The following is a 23541-nucleotide window of genomic DNA, read 5'->3' as shown; positions in this document are numbered from 1 at the left end:
GCCACATAATAAAAAATAATAAAAACCACATACTGGGATCACATAATCAGTATGTGGTTTTTATTTGACGGACTGAAAAAAGATTTAGCCTCTCAACGTTTGTTATTAGCTAATGTAAATACAGGATGTACTGAAGTAAAAAAATAAAGAAAACATGAAAAATTTACATTTGGTAATCGTGAATCATGTGATGAAATCGATGATAAAATTAAATATTTTAAGTAATTTAAATAAAATAATCATTCAAAATTCTCATTCGTTATTCTTCTGAATGCTTATATTAAAAAATGTGCAACTTATATTTATTATTTTTTATTTTTTTAACAATTAAAATTGTAATAATGTTTTACTGTATAATTCTGTTTCATGTTTACTTCCTTTCTCCTCTCCTTTTAATTCAAAATGGTCTATTTGTTAATCTTATGTAGCATCTGAATCTACACATAAGTTATAAAGTTTTTGCAATATATACCATAGATGTTTTGGTCATTTAAATAATTTTTCTTTAGAAAATTAAAATAGGTGTACGATGTTCAAATCGATTAATTATTGATTCATTAATGTAGGGATATTTCTATGTGAATTATTTATCAGTGGGCTTATTTCCATGTGAACATACTTCTACGTGAGCTTTATTCCGTGTGAGTATATTTCTTAACTGAGCATTTTTCCATGTGAGCTTTTTTCTATGTGGGCATATTTCTGTGTGGGCTTTTTTCCTGTGAGCATTTATACCTGTGAGCATTTTTCTGTGAGCATTATTCCTGTGGCCTTTTTTCCTGTGGACTTTTTTCCTAGAACCCTTGCTGGTATATTTGACGCACTGCACTACGCGAAAAACGTTAGCAAAATATGGTGTAACTCTCCTTGGACCTCCGGGTTACTCTCCTTGGAACCGCAACTTCTTTGAAATTTGGATTTCAAATTGTTGTTGTTTCTTCTAATTTCCTGCTTTCCTTCTAAATTTGTTTCTACATTTGTTTTCAGTTTTGATACAAGAATATTAAGATTTTTCAAATGCTGAATCTGGAATAGAAGAAGAATTTCACCATAGAGGAAGTTGAGTCTCCCCCCCCCCCCCGCCGCCCAAACGGTATAGTGATTAGTGACCCTGACTGCCATAGCGATGGGCCCGGGTTCGAATCCCTGAGAAGGCATGATTATAGCTGTCCGGGCAATGTGGCCACCTATTACGTGCTTCCATAATGAAAGAGCTCCATTTCGGCTCTTGTAGTGGCGCAAGGCTAATGGCTATTAAGTTAAAGCGCCCGCCAGTTAAAAAAATACCAATTTCATAACTAATAAAGTAATAATTAATAATAATAATTAAAAATTAATAAACTTTTCAGCCTTTACATTTCCATACATTTTGTATTCTTTTAACATTTTAGTTGCATCTTCAAAGAGACTGCTTTTAATTTTTTAGACATTTTAGCTGTAAATAAAGTTTAAAGAGAGACCAAAGGACTAATATTTGGCTTCGAATGTTTTCACCAAATAACAAAAAAAGGAAACAAACTTTTATGGTCAGCAGAAGGCAGCTTTTAGTGTATCCCACCGAGTGGCCCGATCCTTATATCAAATACAAACAACCTAATCATATTTATTTTGATAATTTTAGACCAATAATTTCCTTATTAAAGAGCATTTTTTTACATAATCTGTAATATTATGACGGAAAAATAGCTACTTAAAACGTTTTTTGTAAGAAGATTAATTGAAAAAATTATGTTAATAAAATCTTGTATATAACATAAACTGTCAAACTCTTAAAGCTTAAATTATCTTTCAAAATTTAAACAAAATTTAAATTTTAAACTCTGTATCGTGAAATATGTATACCATGCATACGATTTCCGCTTTTATGGAAAAAAAAAGTATAAATCTAAATATATTCAGGTTTCAATGAGTCAAAAGGGAAGGAACTCTCCTGCACCCTCAAAAATAAAAACACTGAAAATTCGAACTGAATTAGTTCGATTTTCGAAATGCATACTTCGAAATTCACTTTGACTTACATTCGAATTCCTAATTCCGACGACTATTTCGTCGAAATTTTAGACTTACGGAAGCTCAAGTAATCGAAGTTTTAGTATATATTCACTGAATGGTAATTAAATAATTAAAGTTTTTTTCAAAAATAGGTTATAGAATTTACGCTTATACAGTTTTCTGCCTTAATGCAAGCACGACAGATAACGAAAAGAGAAAACTTGTGCATGGCTGTTTTTGACATGCCTTTAAGAGTAGATGTCGTATTTCTATTCTCTCTTCCGTGTGGAAAGCTATTTTTTTTTAGACACAACTTTAGTTTTTAGGAAAGGAAACCATTCTCAAGGCGACAAATCTGAGGAACAAGCGGGATAGTACACATACTTATTTTGAAGACAGAGCGGTTCAGCGAAGTGGTTATTGATATCAGTAGGAAGATTCATTATGTGAAGCAGAACGGTCTCCAACTGAACAACGTTAAGATTAAATATCGTCTGCTTAATTTGCTCCTCAGCTTAACATTTAAAACTGCAGCACCGTTTTGACACCTCAGCCAGTAAGATAAACCTAATGTCACTTAATCTAAACGCATGTTTAATCTTTCCAGGTGAGTAACGCAGGAAGATAATCGTACCAGCTTTAGCTTAGATTCTAAGAACACTAAGTGAATTCAATAATATCATATGTAACTGAACGTTCATTTGCTCTACGGCTTGGTAGTTTAAATCCTAACTTGTTAACTTTGTTTATTGTGCCTGAGAATATAAAACTATTTCAAATTAATGCCAAATAGTAAATTAGAGACTAGTAACTTGCTTCTAATTTAAATGATTCTAACAGTGGCCGAGCTACTGCTGAATGCTAGTAAACTGTTTCTGAGTTCAGCTCAACTAAACGTGTGTGTGTGTGTGTGTGTGTGATTATGGCAAAGCCTCGAGGGCTATCTGCCTAAGAGGAGGGATGCCTTCGTCAACTAAACGAAATGGTTGCATGATTGGCCTTCGTGATTTTCTCCATGTGCAACTCCCCTTAAACTGATAGCCTCTCCATGTGCTGAACATATTTATGTAATCAAACAGCCTAATTTATGAACGATTTTTTAGACGCACATTTCCAAACTAAGAAAACCAGAAACTCATCGAAAAACACTATAATTATCCAATCGGAACGCATATGATAGATACGATGCCAGTAGTTGAATTATCAGTACTCTATTTCTTAATTTAAGATTGCCCTTCACTATTTAAACACTCACTTTGTTTAAACAGTCACTTTGTTTGTACGTTTTGGCAGAGTTGACGAAAGAAATAGAAGTGTAAGTGTTAAACTTAGCAATATGTACACAGACAAAGACAACTTTTTAATATTATTTTACAAGACAATTTCTAATAAATTCTAATTTGTTTTTGGCTTGGTTTAGTTTTTGTTATGGCAAAGTATACTAAGGCTATCTGCCTAAGGGAAGGGATGCCTTCGTGGAGAACTTTCTAGGGTAAATTGGCTCGTATATACGTTACACATGGGGAATACTCCGAAAACGGCCATACCACCAGCCGTTTGGCTGTATTCGAACCCAGGTCAAAACTAACAGTGTTCAGCAATTTTATCGCTCGTCTGTTGGTAGGCTAAACTCTAATATGACAGAAAATGTAACAGAAATAATAACAATGTTAAAATTTTATTAATTATTAATGATTAGAATTCAGACTTTGACAAATCACAATTCAACTTCGAAAAATGTGTTTATTCTAAATCCGAAATGTACAAAAAGTATATTTTGATTTGAAATAAAGGATCCTTGATAATATTAGTGACTCTTTCAAAATGTAAACAACAGTTTGTTTAACAAATTTGTTATACATTTAATGTCATGAAAGAGATAAAGAAGATAAGAAAAAAAAAAGATAAAAATATTTTATTCTAGTAAAATTCGTCGCTGTTAAACGATTCTGTAGTACAACACAGCATGTTTTATTATAATATTTTTGATGACATATTCAGAAATATTGAGTGCGTATAGTATGATGCTTAATTTAGAAATCTTCAAAATAAATTTTGTTTCATATAAAATTAAATTAAATAAAAAAAAAATCTGAAATGTTTCAGATTTTAAATTACGTCCAAAGGGGCGTTTTTTAACATTTTGTGTGTTACCTTTCTTTATTAAATATCATGTTCCTCGCACTTAAACCATAAGATCCAGTGCAACAGCAATATCGCAAAATAGTTTTAAAACGAGCATATCTTTAGAATTTCCGATACAGAGACTCACGCGCTGGAGATAAAAATGTTTTTTCTGCACAACGTTGCCATTGCTCGCTTTGAAATCCTTGAGATTGTTAATCAAAAATTCGTCAAAGTTTTAAAAAATAGGAAATCGATCATAAAACAAATTTCAAATTTCAAATTTGGTCTTCCACATGCTCATATTCGTTGGAGGATTACGTTATTCAAAATTCGATGACTCTATGTACCGTTGTTTTATCACAATACGAGAAATATACATACATTTATGCAGATTTTTCATTATTTAATTTCTTCAAATATAATGCAGGACTCTAACATTTTGTGGCAACAGTTTGAAAAATGAACCGACATTTATGAATCCGACGTAAAATGCCAAAACGAAACTAATAGTCCTTCGGGATTCAAATCCCTTTGGACTAAAAATAGCAGATGATAATATGGTGGAAGTAAAAATTTACGCTTATGAAAGAGAAAAAAAGCTGCGTTCTTTTAATATTCCTTATAAATTACAAAATAGCTTTTCATACATTATTTATCAAGAAATAATATTTATTATACGTTTTAATAAAAATGATAATAAAGAATTATGTGTGAATAATCCTCAATAAATTTACTTGGAAATTTAAGGTTCAAAATAACTGTTGCAGTTCATTGAAGATTGTAACAATGTGCGTAAACCACATATGGCGTTATTATCGCTTATAACAAATGTGCCAAATTTAAAAACTTACCAATATTAAATTCACGTGTATCTTTTGAAATTTTGAATGCAAACAGTAATTTTTTTGCAGGTATGCCTAGATATACATCTACTTTAAGACGATGCTAAAAATTTTATAGGTTATAAATTCAAAAATCGTTTCGAAAAATATATAAGAATTACTAAAAAATAAAAATTTTTAAAAATAAATTCGGAAATATCTGCGAATTTTATTCGAACTAAACCTACATTTCGAATAGCGAAAAAAGAATCAAATAAAGTTAATAAAAAAGAGATATTTATAAATATATACCAAATTCACTAAGGAGCTAAATTTTTAAAAATTTTTACAAAACTTGGCACAACATGAGTCGAATATCGAAATATAGAAAAAAAAATCGTTATTTCATTTCAGAAAAGTTCAATTTTGTGTCAAAATGCCAAGTTAAAACAATCCTTTATACAAATCTAATATATATTCTAAGTCGCGCTTTTGTGACATGAAAAACGAGTTAAATTTCGTCAATCAGCCCAGTAGAAACGAGGGATATAGAACTCTACCTTTTTCTCTTTTGTACAGTTACGTGCAGATTCTTCATTATTTAATATTATATGTCATGCAGCTTAATGTTATAATTTCTGTTAAATTTTAGGTAACTTAATTTGTTTTATATAGATTTATAAACATTTGATGTATCAGGAGATGCATAACGAATTAGAACAACATATTAATTACTAAGGATTTCCTGAATTCGAACCTTTTTTTCTCATGAACATTTGCCTCCTATGAGGGAATAGACAATTTACACCCATGCATTCTCCGGGATTCTAATTCGGACCCTTCGGTATCGCAGTCAGCTTCCCTAACCATTATACCGTCTCGGCGGCATATGCATGTGAAAAACTGAAATGAAGACTAACTTAGCTTCTAGATAACATCAGAAATGCTATTAGTCTCGAAACACACTTTTTGTTTTTTATTGCTTTTGTGCCCGAATCACTTTTCAAATTGCTACCGCCAAATGTTCGCCATGTATTATTTAAAACAAAAACTAAATCATGAAGAATCTGTATGTATATAGCATGTACTATGTATGTTTCACTTATAGTGGGAAAACAACGACACTTAGAGCCATGGAATGTTAATTAATACACGTAAGTTTCCACCAGAACATGGACACCTCGAAGCTCGAATTAGGAATTTCGAATTGATTTTTGATTTCATATTTCGTACGCATACAACAAATTTTCGATTAACCATTAGCGATTTGAAAGCCAGAATCAGCAACATTTTTCGAAATAAAACATTTCTGTCTCCAAAACGCCAAACGGTTACCCTTCGGAAAATGTGGAATATTTATTTATCTCTAAACTTTAATCCACAACTTTCTAAACAGTTTGTTGCTCCTGGCTCAAACAGAATACTTATTATCTCCACGTACGAGCGTGTTGCCATACATTAAAGTGTAATATACTTAATTTCGAATTTAATCGTTCTGTTACTGAGTAGCAAACCAAGCGATTTAAAAGCTTTCAACGTAATTATTAAAAATACATTTTCTGCATTTTAATCTTATCGATTTAAATAAAAATACACTTAAGCAAAAGATGACTAATTAGAAGTATTAAATATTTTTATGAAGCGACAGTCCGTGGATTCATTAAAGTCATTATATACGTTTTATGTTAAACACTTCAGGCGGTTTGCCGCTTAGCGGTAGTTTTCAATATAGCGAATTAAAAAAAAAAGTTTGAGAACCACTAACACTATATCGCAATTCTAAGCATATTATGATTTCAAATATTTCTTGGTTTTGCTGCTGAATTTTATGTGGCGTAAGGAAAAAGTAAAGGATGCTAACAAAGTGTTAGCAGGAGTGAATTTAAGAGTAGCTTGGTAATGTGCGATGCTCAGCGAGAGCATAAAAAGACCTTAACATGTTTTAGAATGCGGCGTTAAAATCTGAATCCTTTCAGATCTGCTTGTTCTTTTTTATGTTTTTAAATTTTAAATATATAATTTTAATTTCGTTCTGAACTATTTCAGATTTTGTTTTCTCTCATATTTTATGCAATTTAGAACAGCTGTTTTTTAAACTATTCGTGCTTAAGAACCTATAACCACTTAAATACTATTACAATGCTTTATAATAGAGTAGGCAAAATTTAATTCAGATTTTGAATCAGATCCACTCAAAATAGTTTTTATCCGATGAGAGAAAATATTAAAATTTGAATCTTTCAACACCTTGGAATCGTGAAAAGATACAGCAAAAAAGATTATCATGAGATAAGATTAAAATTAGTTAAACGTAATAAACGTATAGATGAAAATGTTCTTGAATAAAAACATTAAGTGAAAATTTTTTAAATAAGTAGGCAAAAGAAATAAAAACATCTCGAAACTCAAATTTCAAATCGGTTTCTCATTTGTTTCCCATTTTGTACGAATTCAATAAAGTTTTTATTAACAAGAAGACTGGCTTAGAAGCAAAGCAGTGGCAACACTGCTCCAAATAAAAGATTTTTATCTCCGACGCGCCGGCCAGATGCCAGTCGGCAAGACATAAGATCTTTCAATTTTAATCAACAAACTCCGCTGCTTCAGTACTTCGTTATATTCTTACTAACTATAATAAAATAAAATAATTTTTTCTTTCACGCGCCACCGTTGTCATTCCAGTTTATCGTTAGACAATTAAAGTTCAAATTTAAACTGTTTTTTAGGAAGTCAAGCAATCAACGCAGTATTTATTTTTCTACTTTATAATTTGATAGATTTAAATAAAAATATAATTAAATAATGAGAATTAGAAATATTAAATATTTTTGTGAAATTACTCCAGCTGAACACTCAATAAAATCATAACATATTTTTTTTTCTTTTTTATGATAACTATTTTAAGCAGCTATTTAAATAAAAAAAGAATTTAATCTGTGTCTATGTGTGCATGCATATTCTTCGCATTGGGGTACCTACAGTCACCAAATTTTGAACACACATAGTCCGTCACCCGAATATTTGCACATTGAAGTACGAAATGTGAAAAGTGATACAAACACAAAAATGTTTCGGATATAGAAATGAAGATCATGACTTCCGGTGTATAAGGATCCAGAGCTCTGGATCGATAACCTCTCGTAGTACTTCTGATGCTATTAAAAGATCTTTAATCTTTTTAAATCGAGGTTCAAGGAATACTTATAACAGTAAAAGTTGGAATTGTAAATTAAGCGTCATTTTCCCTTTCCGTCTTAAAAGTTACTTTGATTTTGATTCGTGAAATTTTCTGTTTTAGATGTAAACGTGCAACTATTGTCCACAGTTCCGGTCATGTTCAGTTACTGGGTATGTCTTTTTCAATTTTTAGAATTTTTATTAACTATAACGGCTACTATACCTAATTTTATACATTTTTACTTCTTTGTACGAATTAAAGGAAGTATTACAATCGTGAAAAATTTTGGGTACAATATTTTAATGAAAATATCCATTTTGACCTTTCTCGAACCCATTCGGATTAATTTTTATACTTTTAGTTGGGAAAATTTTATATTCGTTATGAAAAAATTAAAATATAAGAAGTTGTACCCTCGTTTTGACAAAAACTGACCGGGATATTTAATTTCAAATTTTTTAATTTTTGATGTCATTTTCAACTTGCCTCGAGGGATCGGTTAATTAAGTTAGGATATTTCGAGGAAATAAGTTTAGCGAAAAATGTGTAGAATTTAACAGGCGTGCAAGGAAGTAATGTGGTGTCCACATCAGATTCTTTTTTAAAATATTTAATTCTTATTTTTAGGCTAAACCCCAGGATACATTAGACTTTAGTCGATTTCTGAATGACCATCTTGCATCCGTAGTGAAGGATCATCCTCGGAGGTTTGTGGGAGCGGCGACAGTCCCTCTGCAGTGTCCCGAGTTGGCAACCGAAGAACTCAAGAGAAGTGTTGGGAATTTAGGTTTGAAGGCAGTTATGATCGGATCCCATGTGAATCAGTGGAATTTAGATAATAGAGAGTTGGATCCTTTCTACAAGGTAATTCGATATAACTCAATAACTCTCGATACTTGTACGTAACTCGAGTATACGTACTATAAGTATATAGTACCTATTATAAAGGCATGTACTGTTGCAGTACTATACTATAGATACGTACTAAATTCATATACTATACTACTGTAGTATAGTAGTATACCTATTATAAGAGTGGATCTCAACCTTTTTTGTTCCATGCATCTTTAGTTCCTTTGTTTCATGCACCACTGCTAGAAGATTTCCCAAACTCAAAATACATATAGATTTGTTTCGATTTATATTATTACTTCCTTGTGCGAACTAAAGGAAGTAATCTCGAAAAAATTCAGTTTTCAAATTTCAATGGGAATTTCCACTTTGTTCATTACCGAATCCATTTTGACAATTTTTTTTGTTTCACGGATATACATACGTTCGTTGAATAACTCAAAAACGGTTCGCGGTAAAATATTGAAATTTTGTATTTGGGAATCATATAATACCTAGTCGCACATTTTGGTTGCCATCGTCAGGCCCCCCCAAAAAAAGAACATTACTCGAAGTGTTTTTAAACTCAGTAAAAACAGGTTGCAAATGCAAATTAAAAATTTACTAGACTTAAAATTTTTCTTTTTGTTTTCACATTGTTCATGGTTACATCATAATAATTTACAGAGCATAGTATTAATTAAGATAAAAAAGACTTAAGTTTATTTAAAAACCAATTTAATGGCACTTTACCCTAATATTTCAGGTAAGAATTTGGAGTTAATAATTTTATAAATATTTGATGTTAATAAAAATTAATATTTAAGCAATTGCGTAACTGTACACTTTATCAAAGAATTGGAGGATCCTATCTCACCTTTAAATGAAACAAGTTTAGATGAAATAACAACAAAAAATGTGTATAATTTAATAAGCGTATAAGGAAATCATGCGTTGTCCACATCAGATTTTTAATACATTTTTATAAATTTAGAAAGTATTTTCTCCTTTCTTACCGTGTGCCTTCGTGGTGTAAATGGATAGCATGTCCGGCTGACAATTTGGAGGTCCGATGTTCGAATCCCGGCGATGGCACTGCACATGTTTCATGCCTCCTGCTTAAAAAAACTAAAATTCTGCAATTAAACGACAAAAAGGTACAGAAAATTTTGAAAAATAACAAAACTCAAGTAGTTTTTTTTTAAATTCATACACTGAAGCTAAATACTTAATAGCTAAATAAAATGCTGACCACATTTCCGACTAAGGATTACCTTCTTATAATTATCTCCTGGTTGAGTAACTTCTGTACTATAGTTCTGTAGTATAACCTACTATAAGGCACTCAGTATAATTCAATATCCATTTGCTGTCTCTCTCACGCGTGGCTTCACAGTCAAGTAAAATCTGTACGTAAAGAATCTAAAGATTGTCGGCTGATATCTGTCTGCAATAGGTTGCAGCAAGAGAAACACCTGTGCATCCATGAAAGCAATATTATGGAGTTATCATCATCTAATAGCCCGAGAGGCTAGGCGAAACTTTCCCGAGAAATGAGCTTCTCCTTCTACAACCACTAGAGGGTTTCTAGCCAAAACATCTTTCTCCGAAACCGATGTCCCGGAGAGCTATGCGGAAGAATCTACAATTGAGATGAAAATGTTTCGCCTAAAACAACGTTTCTCGTAGTTTTACTCCAAAGAACTCATTTCAGCATAAGCCATCCAATCAGATATCCCGAAAATGAAAATTCATTAAATGTTTCTTTCGAAACTCTGTTGAGGGTAGGCGGTAAACGTGATTCCGGTTTTAAACAACTGGGCTTTCCTAACTACTAATTCCTAACTTTCGCTGGGCTTTCCTAACTACAAAGCTTCCGCTCCTAATGAAATTCCGAGGGAGAACATCCCAGTGGCGGTTCGAGGTTCATCTACCTTCCTTCTCTTACCTTTCTTTTATTTTATTATGTGTAACGTGTATACGAGCCAGTTTCCCTTAGAAAGTCCTCCACGAAGGCATCCCTCCTCTTAGGCAGATAGCCCTAGTGTGCTTTGCCATAATTAAATAAACCAAACCTTTTCTTTTATTACCGCTAACCTCTAGATGGGTTTCTTCCTCGCCATGTATTTTGAGTGCACCTAAGACACTATACGCTTACAAAACATCCATGCTTTCTCAGATTCGAACCCCGGAATTTTGGAGCGGCAGTCCGCGTCATTATCCACTACTCCGTCTTTTAAAAATATAATTTTACCGGATGTCTACATCCTCCTTCATAGAAATGTATCCTATTATATTTTATTTTACTAATCACTTCCGCGGCAAATGCCTGAAATAGTAATCATTAAAAAAGATATAATGGTTTTAACGAGTCTAGCTAATGCCATCTTATAAAAATGTTAAATATTTCTAATTAGACATTTCATCACATTTATTTAAATCAATCAGATTAAAAAATTTTTTTTAAATATTCTCAAGAACTGTGTTTTTTGCTTTTCAAAACGTTTAGTTTGTTCCTTAATAACAGATAGATTAGATTTGAAAGTAAAATATCTTAGGCTTTACTGAGCAGCAATACGCTGGCGCGTGAAAGATAAAAGTACTTTATTTACGGCAATGGCAATACATCGCTTTTAGAAAGCCGAGTTGTTCATTAAAAGTGAAAAGTGAAAGACCATTTTGCATTTTTCTGCAGCCAAAATTATTCAAAAAACATCTTCCGTTGGTCAATTAGATTTTATAGAGGCGATTCACATTCATAAAAATCTTTCAGTTCTTGTTAACGATCTCAGTTTCAATCCGTCTTCACGTTCAGCTTTTAAGGTAATTATCTCATAATTTTCTTTCCTTTCATTTTTATCGCCTCTTATCACTGGCCTCTCTTTGCTCATTTGTACTTCTTTAGCTGAAGAATAGGTTCTATATCTAAATTTTCAAAACAAGTCCTGAAAATTTATGAATATTAGGCTGATTTTTATTGCTTTAACTCCTCCAATAATCATTATTCGGCGTGGTGTTATTTTAATACAGATTTCATTTAAATCTTTGAAGGATATTGAGTACTTACGTATTATCGCATCCATCTTAGTAAAGTTGCCAAATTTTCAAAATAAGCAAAATTCTGGCAACCATGCTCAAAACAATCTTTCTGTTAATCAAAGTCGCCATTTTCATATGAGTTCATTTTTCAAAGTTTCAACTGTTTTGATAGACAAATTGTGATACTTTTCGCTTTAAATTCAATTTAAAAATACGTGCTTGTGAAGTTTGCTTGCAGTAAAAGAAACTGGAGTAATACAGTTCTCTATACAAATACAGTTTTTATTGCAAAATCGCTTAAAGGATCAACGATGAGACGTGTTTGGTAAACAGTCGAAGCGCGATGTCGAGGTTGAGCGCGATGCCAAGTTTCTGCAATTCTCTGATTTTTCTAAGCGGAAATAGAGCTTTGTGTACATGTAAAGAAGCAAGAAAAAAAAAAAAAAAAAAAAAACCCGCTAATAATGTATTTTATTTTTAAAGCGTCATAAAATCTTTTAATTAGTAACTAAAACTTGTATTTTAAATAGCTAAAGTTTGCTTTCGTTAAATATGTTGATGTTTGATGACTTACAATTAATCTGATAATTTGAGTATCTTTTTAATAAATGTCGCAAAAACCGCCAACTTTTATCCAATAAGTAGCTTTTTCATCTGTAATAAATTGCCAAAGTGCTTACGCTAATGAATAAGTACCGGATATTGTCCATACAGGTTGCATGCATTTTCCGGACTCTTAATTTATTAATAGTTGAACAAAAGATCAAATTTATTGTGTTGTTGGCCAATGTATGAGAACCAGATTTCTATAGAATACCTAGCCATTCTATAGAATGCCGAAATGCCGAATGACAAATATGAAATATATGAAATACATCACCGATTCTTTATACATATCCATATATTTAATACATTCATTTTATAATTCCGTACATTTTGTACATTTTCATACGAAAGGCATAAATTTTGTTTTATACAACTTTCATTTTTTTTTTACGTATTTGAATAAAAACTTTTTAATGCCACTTTTTCCTTCTTCGTTATTTTTTCAAAATACAAGAGTGTTTACAGAATTTTCAGAATGCTTTCCGGGCCATTTAATTAATGTTTAAAATGTAAAGAGTATTCTTGAGTATTAAAAAATAGAATAAAATAAAAATTAACTACTTAAAATAATTTTAAAAAAATTAATAATAAAATAATTTGACGTTTGACCATTGTACACAAATTTCAGTTTGTAAGATAATTTATGTTAATTAATCATTATTATGATTTAAACCTTTACTATAATGTCTTTTTTCCATAGTCCTCACCAGAATGCAAATAAGTTTTTCTGTATTCAAGTTGAGCATTTTGAATTTTATAAACATTAGAGCTTCTAGCAGCTGCGTCTTGCTCTTACTTATTACAGCCAGCTCTGCTTTTAATGTTTAAAATGCAAAGCGTATTTTTTTAAATATTCGATCTGATAACCCTTTTTTCTGGACTATAAGCCTGTTTCCTAATTTCCAAGAAAGAAGAGCTTTTCGTAAAATTTCAAGGGGGTATAGTTTTCTATACCTCTTCTACTACTATTAAAAGTCTTGCGCTTAGGAAGAACTCATTTCCAGAGACCAAAGGCGCAGTAGTCCACAGGTGATAGTCAGGAGACGTAACTATGTTGCACTATCTGTATCAGTCATCATTTTTTTTTTTTTTTTTTCAAAAAATGTAGTAGTAATTTCCGAAGTACGACTTGTTGCTTTGCCTTGAAGTTCCCCTTTTTGGGATAAAGTCATTGGGATAAAGAAATGGAATTCTTCTGTAAATATCCTTAAGTATATTCTTCTGTATATATAGAACTTTCTCTCGATAGTACGTTGAGCTGGTTTTAACACATTTTCCCCACTCTTCTTGATTTTAATTTAGCATTGTAAGAGAATCCTGCGACAATCATAAATCCCTTACCGAAACTTTCTTCGCATTAACGGACTAGATTTATATATTTTTTTCCTTTTCGTTTTCGTAATATATAGACCTTGTTTGCTGCAATCATTTAGGTAAACCCATGCTTCATCGAGTATCAGAAGGTTTCAATTTATATCGTGCTAAATAGTTTTCATACAGGGTTGTACAAGTTGTTCTACATCGAGCCACATGTCTAGGCAAAAGCTCAAGAACACAACGTTTCTTAGCTCTTTTAAATTGTAAATCTTAGTTATTTTATTTATTACTTCTATAGATGTATTTAAAGACTTTGCAATTGATTTCTGCGTCGGCGCATTTTCTCTTGTTATCAGTAGTTTAACTTTAGAAACATTAGAAACAGCACGTACCTTTTTCGGGTATTTCGTTTGGAGTTTTCTTTCCATGTAGAAGTAATGCCTGACGGTTTTCCTCTTTCTGATTAATAATGCTTCTTATTTTTCCCTCAGAAATTTTAATACTACGCATTTTACAATGTTTTTGAATTATGGAATAAGAATATTTCCTTTCGGAAAGCGCAAAAATCTGTTCTTCAATGCACAGCTTGTTTACATGCAATATTTTGAAAAAAGAATAAATTTAAAAGTAGCAGACGATATTGAATTACTAAGCTGTTACCAGAAATTTTTATTCCAAAGTATTTGCTTTTTTTTTTTTAATTCTTTACCAAAATTGTCCTAAAAATGTGTAAACACTCTCTATATTTATTTTTCCAGACGGCAGAAGACCTTTCATGTCCAGTGTTTGTTCACCCATGGGATATGGAGACAGGAGGTCGCATGAGCAAGTACTGGCTTCCCTGGCTTGTGGGTAGGTGCTTTGATCATTAGCCATATTCAGTGAGTCAAAAAAGAATCGGTTCACAATAAACTTTCAAACATTTTTGAAAGAATAATTAAATATTTAACTTAAACACTTTTCTTATCATATCGGAGGGCTAAACGCAATCGCAATATCTCAAAATTAATTAAAAATAATGCTAAATAAATATTAAATTACGCACTTCTTGTTTAAAAATGAGATTAGGTTAATTCATCAAGGCGAAGAAACTCGAGGACTGTCTGCCTATGGGGACGAAATGCCTTTGTTGGAGGCCTTTCTAAGGGAAACTGGCTTGTTTTCATATTATTCATTCGGATAAGAGTTCCATGTAGCCAGCCCATTCGCTTTGATTCGAACCCGGGTTGTTTATCAACTTTACCGCTCGATTTAGCGCAAAAGCAACTGTCAAAATGATATTGGAATACAAAAATGGATGATTTTGTAAAGATCTGTTTAAAAAAACTTTAATAATGCTGGGTATCATTTTCTTCTTATGACTTAGTCTTCTAGGCATGGAATTTATAAGATTCTAACAGAGATCTCTTTCTATACAGGGTCCTCAGAACATATCCAGTAAAAATGTAAAGGTCCAAATGAAAGCATAATATCAAAGAAAGGAACGAAATAACACAAGGCAGATATACCCCATGTGCTTCACCATATTCAAATAAACTGCTATTTATGCGTTTTTACATAATAAGTCTGTCATCTGAACTGGTTCCTTACTAAGTTTGTCACCCCCAATAATTGTTTAACTTTAATTTCGAATTTAATGACAAGATTCTTAAAATTATGTCATTTATTTATTAGTTTTTTTTTTTCCTTAACTTTACTTAGATTTAGTACCGTATTTAAATATCGAAAACAATGAAAAATATTTAGTTTCCTAATAATAACTGAATCTTTATCGATAAATATTTAAAGTTTCTTATGACGCAATACTTAGTACTTCTTAAGGGAAACTGGCACGTATTAACATTGCATATTGGAAAAACCACGAAAAACAACCATGCAACCAGCCCGTTCGCGTAGGTTCGAACCAGGTTGGACTACAAGCATTCAGAGGTATTTAACCACTCATTGTTTCCGCGAAATTTTTAAGAATTGTTTTTCTCTTAATGCAGTGATAAAAAGCAATAGAGAAAAAAAAAAAAAAAAAAAAAAAAAAAAAATGTAGTTCAGAGCAAATTTAAAAAAAGAAAAAAGAAAAAAAAAAAACTAGAATATGCTTATAGTAAGATAAATTTTATGCGTGAAAGAATTCTTCACATTTTTTGGTGAAATTACGTTGAAATCACTTACTTTTTTAATTGATAACAGAATAGATTTGAATGAAAAATTAAATATCTTACACTTCCGAAAACATCACAGACGGAAACGTTGCCGAGAAAACAACACAAGGCGAAAACGTCGTGGTACAAAACATCGTGGGAGAAAAGAAAGAAAAGAGAAAACATCGCAGGTCCATGGTACAAAAATATCGTGGTTGAAAACAAAGCGGTTCAATAACTTTTTGCAGTTTAAAAACATCGTGGTAAAAAATAAAGTACAGGTAAGCCTCGTATAACACGGTAGATAGGTTCCTAGAAAATGGCGTGTTGTGTGAAACCGTGTTGTATGAGACCCAGAGCCAGTACAAAAAGGGAAGTTACGTTGCGAAAACTTATTAAAATCAAATATTTTTTAATTATACATATACAAATTAATTTTTATTAAACATGTGTTATATAAAATATTACATATTTTAATTTAACGCAACTTTAGTAATAAATTTCTTCGTTGTCATAGCTCAGTGCAATCAATAGAGAACGTTTTTTAGGTGGAATGAGATCGCTTTTACTTTCAGAATTTCTTTCTTCATTTAATGTTCTAGCATTTTCTTCCCTCTTTAAAAAATCTGTAACTTTACTTTGCTTACTAGTTTTTACCGGGTCATTTTGAATTTCTCGATATAGAGCTAGGCAGTTTTGCAGCTCCCTTTTTAATTTTCGGCTTATTTCAGCGGAAGGATCTGCACTCAAGAAAAATAATTCGAGATTTTTCAGCTAAGCGTAGGCCTTCTTTTAATTTTTTCAATGTTAAATTATTAACTTCACAATCTTTATCAGTGGTAGTGTTCTCAGAAGCTATTTGATTTACAGCTTCGGATGCCATTTCTATCAAATCTTCGTCAGTTTCTTCTTCTGCTAATAAATCTTGAACACCCTCAATAGCCATGTTCACAAAACCTTCGGCTCCGATTGATTTAGCAAATTCTAATATGCCACCAATTTCATTTGCTGAAGATAAACGCATGTTTTCTATTTCAACTGAAGAAGGCCATATCTTCTTCTAACATGCATTTAACGTTAATGCTTTCAGTCTTTTCGGCGACAAAGTAACAATGTCGATTCAGTTCTTGATTGAAAATGTCTCCCATGCTTCCATTACATTAATTTATTTTAAATCGTTTACTTCTAAAATCTACTGTAATGCTCTTCTTGTGTAATATGTTTTAAAGGTATCAAGAATACCTTGACCCAATGGTTGGGTCAACAAACCTCACAGTTTGTTAACATGGTAACACAATCATTTGCAACTCTCATGATTCATAACAGGATACGTGCATGCAGTTTTATATGCGCAGGCGCTATAGCATGCTTCAATCATTTAATATTCTTTATTATTAAATAATTATTAAATAAATCGTTTAATATTCTTTATTATTAACCTCGTAAACCGAGGTTTCACTGTATAGCTACAGCAAATTTTAAATGGGTGTTATGTCTCGATAGGTATGCCTGCGGAGACAACAACTGCTATTTGTTGCATTCTTTTCGGAGGTGTTCTTGAAAGATTCCCAAAGCTGAAAATATGCTTTGCTCATGGAGCTGGTGCATTTCCTTACACATTAGGAAGGATCGAGCATGGATTTAACGTAAGATAGTTCTCTTTTAGAATCCTTATTATCTGAATAATATGACCCAGAAATAAATAAGTATATAAATTAATAAGGTTTTCGCATTTTTATTTTTCAAGTTTATTCTACTGATGTATTCTTATATTAATTTTGATTTGTTTAGATACAATGTGTGACCTCTTATCAAAGGTTGCAATTATTAATATTGTTGGGATATTGCCTTGCTTTGATTCCAATTTAATTTAATTTTTTTATGCTTTAAGTTTATATATATATATATATAAGATAAAAATATATAGTATATGTAGTTGTATTTCTTTTTACAGATAAAAAAGTACATATAGTACATGTAATTGTGTTCCTTCTTACATATGTTAGATAAAAAAACACGTAAATCAGCTTTATAATTTAATTTAGCAATAGTTTTTTTTTAATTTCTCATTTTTAATTTGGATGTTTCCTCTCTATTCTAAAAATAATACTAATAACTTTTTTTACTTAACTGCATCATTTCTAGATAAATCTACGACACATGGCTTGAAAACGCTAATGACGTAGTTAAGTCGGAAACTGAATTCGAAAACTGAAACCTTTCTCTTAATAGGCAACCTAAACCAAATCCTTCTCTTGGTGTTTTACTTCTACCTCTGATGCCGCTAGGAAGCTGCTTCTTTGCTGTCTTTCTATATCTGCCGTATGTAATATAAAAATGTAAATTCTGGAAATAGGCACGATTAGAGTGCCAAGTGAATTGCGGCCACAAATGTCAATTGACATAAAAATGAATATTTAATCTTATTTGGCTGCCAAGTTTCGTAGTCATTGTAGATTCAACAATTAGAAAAAATGTTTGAAAATAATATTCCTATTGGTACTGCTGTCGAGTTCTCGAACTAATGTCGAAGACGCTTACATCACAATAAATCAAAAAAGTATATAAGATTACAGATTGGAAACTGTTTATATACACGTATTGTTGAATACACTCATGAAACGCTGTTGCACAAACCAAACCTAAGTAAACATCATTAACGCTCGTATTATCGCATCAAACCGAGTGGTGACCGAGAGTCACATCTTGAGTTACATCAAATCAAGTGATGGCCCAGATTCGCTTATCAAGTGCAAAGGGGTAAGTTTCGATGCAGTAGGAAAAGTGCAGCAGCAAATCAGCAAAGCGGATGCGTGAGAGAGACAGAATAGAGCTTACACAAAATAAAAGCTTGGTTCAGAATGATTTAATTTTGGCTTAGCTTTATTTTGATTGGTTAATACTAAGTTTGGGTTCCTGAATTTTAAAATCATTATTGACTAAACACTATATATAAGTATCTACGTCATTAGTGCTACGAAGGAATCACATGATACAGATTAATTTTGAAATGACAAAGTTTAGTTATTTATTATAATTATCAACTATTTGTAGGACAGCATGTGGAAGTACCGATACTAAAATGACTAGAAAGGAATCATTTCGAAGTAAAGTTAGCAAGCTGTTTACTTTCTGTCTTACACACACACACACATGTATGTAATCGGATGAATTGAAAATACTTATAACGGATTGTCGATAATTTGTAGTATTGCAATAACTTGCAGATTCTTTCCTGCGTAGAAAAAATAATGCAATTTCAAAACAGACATGGCCTAACTTCACCACATAATTTTGATTTTCTTGATAAAAGAATACTTTAGACGCATTTTTTTATTCATACATTATTTTGGGTACAATATACCCCCCCCACACACACACAATTTTTGAAAATTCAGCTCATCTTAAGAAATGGACTATACGCAGACGCCAGAAGTGATGCGAGTTTGCCGTAAGAAAGCAAAGCGAGAAAAAAAGGTCTACACATTTAAAAGTATGAATATATAGTCAAAAGCTTCTTTAATCTGCTTGGATAACAGCTGTCTGTATGGCAGCAGGAACCGGATTAATTTGAAAATAAGCAGTCCAGAAAAATTATTAGAACAGAAAGGGGAGATATACAATTTCAAATAAGATATCCCAAAATTAAGATACATGATTTCTACTTTTCGAACTGATAGAGGAGATACTCAAATTAATCAATTTCATAAGAAAGCATGAAACGGATTAATCTCTAAAGGTGCAGCCGAGAAAAAAAAATTATTATAAAAAAATCTGCTCCTTAGAACAGAAAGGAGAGATACACAAATTAAATTAGAAATGTGTTTTTATTCCTGATTTAAGTTATAATTTTGAGTTACATATTTCATATCTTACACATACACATGTAAGATAAAAAAATACGTGAAGCAAATTTCGAATTTAAATTTGAAATAGTCCCTAATCCCAGATTTAATTTGGATACTTTCTAAAAATAATAGCTGTTTATAATAAGTATCTCTAAACTGCATCATTTCCAAATTAATTCATATCATATAACCTTAGAGAACCCTGCTAATGAAAATATTCATATAAAAGCTTTAGCCAATCACGATGATTTCAAATAGAAACTAATATTGAGCAAACATTTGACTTCTCTCTTAGGCCTTTTTTTGAATGCACTATTATATTTCTGCTGCTTGCTTGCTTCCAGCTAAAAATTCGCCGCTTTCCTTTGTATATTATCAATTATAATGTGAAAAAGGCAAAAAACAAGATGAAGGATGCTTGCAGATTGTGCTCATTGTAAATTATGTGCTTCTGAAGAATTATTTTGTCCAGATATAAAGTGTGTAAAAATAGTTATTACTCAGATTTATAATGCTGATTGCACTTAGCATAATATTTTTTATCTGATAATACTTTCACCCAAATTCATGCTTTTCACAGGTGAGGCCAGATCTCTGTGCAGTGGAGAATTCCATACCCCCAAGTTCTTATTTAGGGAGAATTTATTCAGATGCTCTGGTGCACAACACTGATTCACTGAAACTCTTGTTGAAAGTAGTCGGAGAAGTAAGCATCTATAATAAATGTGAAATTTTTCTTTCTGTAAAAATTTAGTGCCAGATGTCTTGTTTAAAATGTATAGCCAGTAAATAAAAACATACGCAATTCTTTTTGCCCAAGTAATGAGATAAGCTTTCAATAATCAGTCAATTGAGTCGGCTTTTTAGGTTTGATGTTTCTTACCATTTTTTGCCATTTCAATAAATATTATTCTTTTTTTATAACGGATATAATCTTTTACTCTTTACAAAAGCAAACCACTTTTATAAGAAACACATAGCTGCAAATGCTACCCACTATTTGCTAAGAGGCAATGTTCACCAGAAATGGCACTGAGCAGTGCAAGTCATTATTATTTGAGGCATTGGTGCTGCCGGGCAGAAAAGCATTTTGCTTATTTTTTTGGCCACCAAAACCATTCAACTTATCTTCCATTAATTGCTATTATGAGCTTTGTGTTTGAGAGCCTGATAGTCTCTGGCAGTGTCCTCATCACAAGAATCATAGAAGCACATGTTCACAAAAGGACCTAAAGGGCATGTTTCCATGTTCATGTATTCGCAAACATGTTCAGAATCGCTAAGGCACAAGAGACCTAGTGGACATGTTTATCATATTCATATATTGGCAAACATGTTCAGAACATCTGTCAATATTGCAAACCATGCACTGCAATTAATGAAAAGAATCTGAGCCCTTCTTCAGAAATTATAAACATACATTTTTTAAACATATTGCATTACTTTAACTGTTTTTTTACATAATTTTTACGTCTGTTTTAGCACACATGGATCACATTTACAGCTATATGTATAATCCTATGCAAATACAGTTTATTCTTGTATTTGTGTCTCAATTTCAAAAGTTTCAAGAGTTTGCTTAGAATTTTAGAATTACCCTATATTATAAGTTCTTTTTACTACCACTTTCATTTTTATTTTATTTAAACTGAATTACGTATTTTCTGATAATTCACAGCCTAGGTTTTAATATTTGATACAATTGCTGTGATTTGGTACATTTTTTAGGTACACAGAACACTACTCATGGATACACCTACCATACACATGTTTGAGTGCACACAAATTAAGGCTAGTACCAAAGCCCAGGCAGAAGAATTTAGTAGCTTCAATTTTTTTATATGTAAGAAAGAGACGGGCGGCAAAATATCTAGCTCGATCATCCACCAGCTTTAAAAATATCGGTCATATAGGTTTTTGTTCTTTCTCATAAAATTTCTTGTTTTGCATAAAATGCTTCTTTTCATTATTATTTATGAATGAAATTGTACCTATGAGTTGTAAAGACATCCAAACAAACATTTCTTAATTCACAGTCTCCAATACTCAATGTCGACTTTTTGGTACTGCTGTCAATCAGAAAATACTCTTCTTTAATAAACAGACCTTGTACAATAACTTAAATCTAAAGACAACAAAATCTAAAGACATTACTTTAACTAATCTAAAAAAAAATTCATTTTAAACCATCCGCCCACTACAGAATAACATGTTAGCAAAGACTAACCAACCAAAATAGCCGGTCAGAAACTAAAGCAATAATGAAATGTCTTGTTTAAGTGAATCAACAAACTGTTACAAATTTATATATGTAAATAATTGTAGTGAAATTATATGCGAAATTGTAGTAGTCATAGTATAATCTAACATGAAATGCTTGAAAGAGACGAAGCTCTGCCAGACAAATAAGATTAAAGAGGCAAGTTTATTTAACATTGATATAAATGGCTATCTCACTAAATTAGCGAGATATTGATGATTTTGGCGACTAATGTTTGTCGCCAGGTAACTGCAATTAGTACTGTTCTTGAATAACTGTAGTTGATCCTTAGCCGTATCTGTAACTGTAGTGTAATCCGTATCCGGCCCTCATATGCCTTCCAGTAATTTTGAGAAGTGGAAAGTACTAGAGATTTCTCAGCAGCCGCGAGAAAACTATATAAGACCAGCATCAGTTGTCAGCTCAGAGATCAATTCGGAGTACTGAGATATACTTGTGGACTTCGCCTTTTACATGCATTTACACTGCATTGTGTTTAACGTTCTTAGTAGTTTCAAGAGTAAGTACTGATTGTCCTCTTTGATACTGAGAAAAAATGTATGAGTACTTTTGTGGAAAGTTCCAGATCTCTAAAGTGTTTCTTTTGGATAAGTAAATTTTATCAGGCTGTCATCAGTTCTGTGTGCATTCAATCCATTATGAACCTAATAGTACCTTTTTTGCCTTCTTAAGAGCTCTTATATGAATTACATTCGTCTCCTGCAAAAAAGACTTAAATATTTTTTAAATATATATTTTGCAGTCTTTACCATATAGCCATTCACCAAATAGTACAAAACTGGACTTCAACATAGTTCTGTAAAAGGGAATTTGTGCCTTTTTGCAATCTCTTATTAACCCTTTGATGCTCCAATAAAAATTTAGAAAGTGGTGTTTTTTCTGCGAATTTTTTTATTCCATTATTTTAACTCAGCCTCGTTTAATTTTATTACCTTTATTTTTACCTAAAGCTGAAGCAGATATATTTTGTTATATTCATATCTGAATTTTTTTTTAAAACATATTTACTCAGGTGCACAGAAATAATTTAGTTTGGTGTATCCGAATTAATACGACTGAGTGCATTAAGAAATTAATCTTCAAATACATATTTTTGAATAATTACCAAAAATTATATGATTCTGCTCATTAATATACATTCAATTCCTAGAAAAATGTTTTCCTGGGCAGCGATTACCCTTTTCCACTTGGAGAACATTTTCCAGGAAAATTAATTCAAGAATCATCAGATTTAACTAAAAGAGTTCAGGTAAGAGGCCAGTTTAGGATATACCATTACACTATGTTTACTTTTTATAATATTAAATCTATAGATCAGCATTGAAAACTGTAAAAATATCATATATTAATATTTATGTAGAGAGAA

The 23541-nt window shown here is 31.6% G+C and overlaps 1 protein-coding gene across 4 annotated transcripts in view; it reads left to right on the top strand.

Moving 5' to 3' along the window:
- Nucleotides 1-23541, top strand: part of LOC118196857 (2-amino-3-carboxymuconate-6-semialdehyde decarboxylase-like) — a 31975-nt gene that overhangs the window by 3686 nt on the left and 4748 nt on the right. For all 4 annotated transcript variants that reach the window (XR_004759470.2, XM_035368344.2, XM_035368343.2 and 1 more), the window contains 6 exons: nt 8239-8288; nt 8746-8982; nt 14670-14763; nt 17550-17692; nt 20475-20600; nt 23326-23424. Coding sequence is in view for 3 of the 4 variants with exons in the window: in XM_035368344.2 (XP_035224235.1) it covers nt 8239-8288; nt 8746-8982; nt 14670-14763; nt 17550-17692; nt 20475-20600; nt 23326-23424 (749 nt within the window). In the remaining variant the exon portion in view is untranslated. The remainder of the gene's footprint in view (nt 1-8238; nt 8289-8745; nt 8983-14669; nt 14764-17549; nt 17693-20474; nt 20601-23325; nt 23425-23541) is intronic.

This window comes from Stegodyphus dumicola, chromosome 9, assembly GCF_044657685.1.
Source record: "Stegodyphus dumicola isolate Sdum_Otavi_A_Nest chromosome 9, ASM4465768v1".
In the NCBI taxonomy this organism is placed as follows: domain Eukaryota; kingdom Metazoa; phylum Arthropoda; class Arachnida; order Araneae; family Eresidae; genus Stegodyphus; species Stegodyphus dumicola.
The sequence above is the reverse complement of the archived record's forward strand: the minus strand, read 5'-3'. Positions and strand labels throughout refer to the sequence as shown.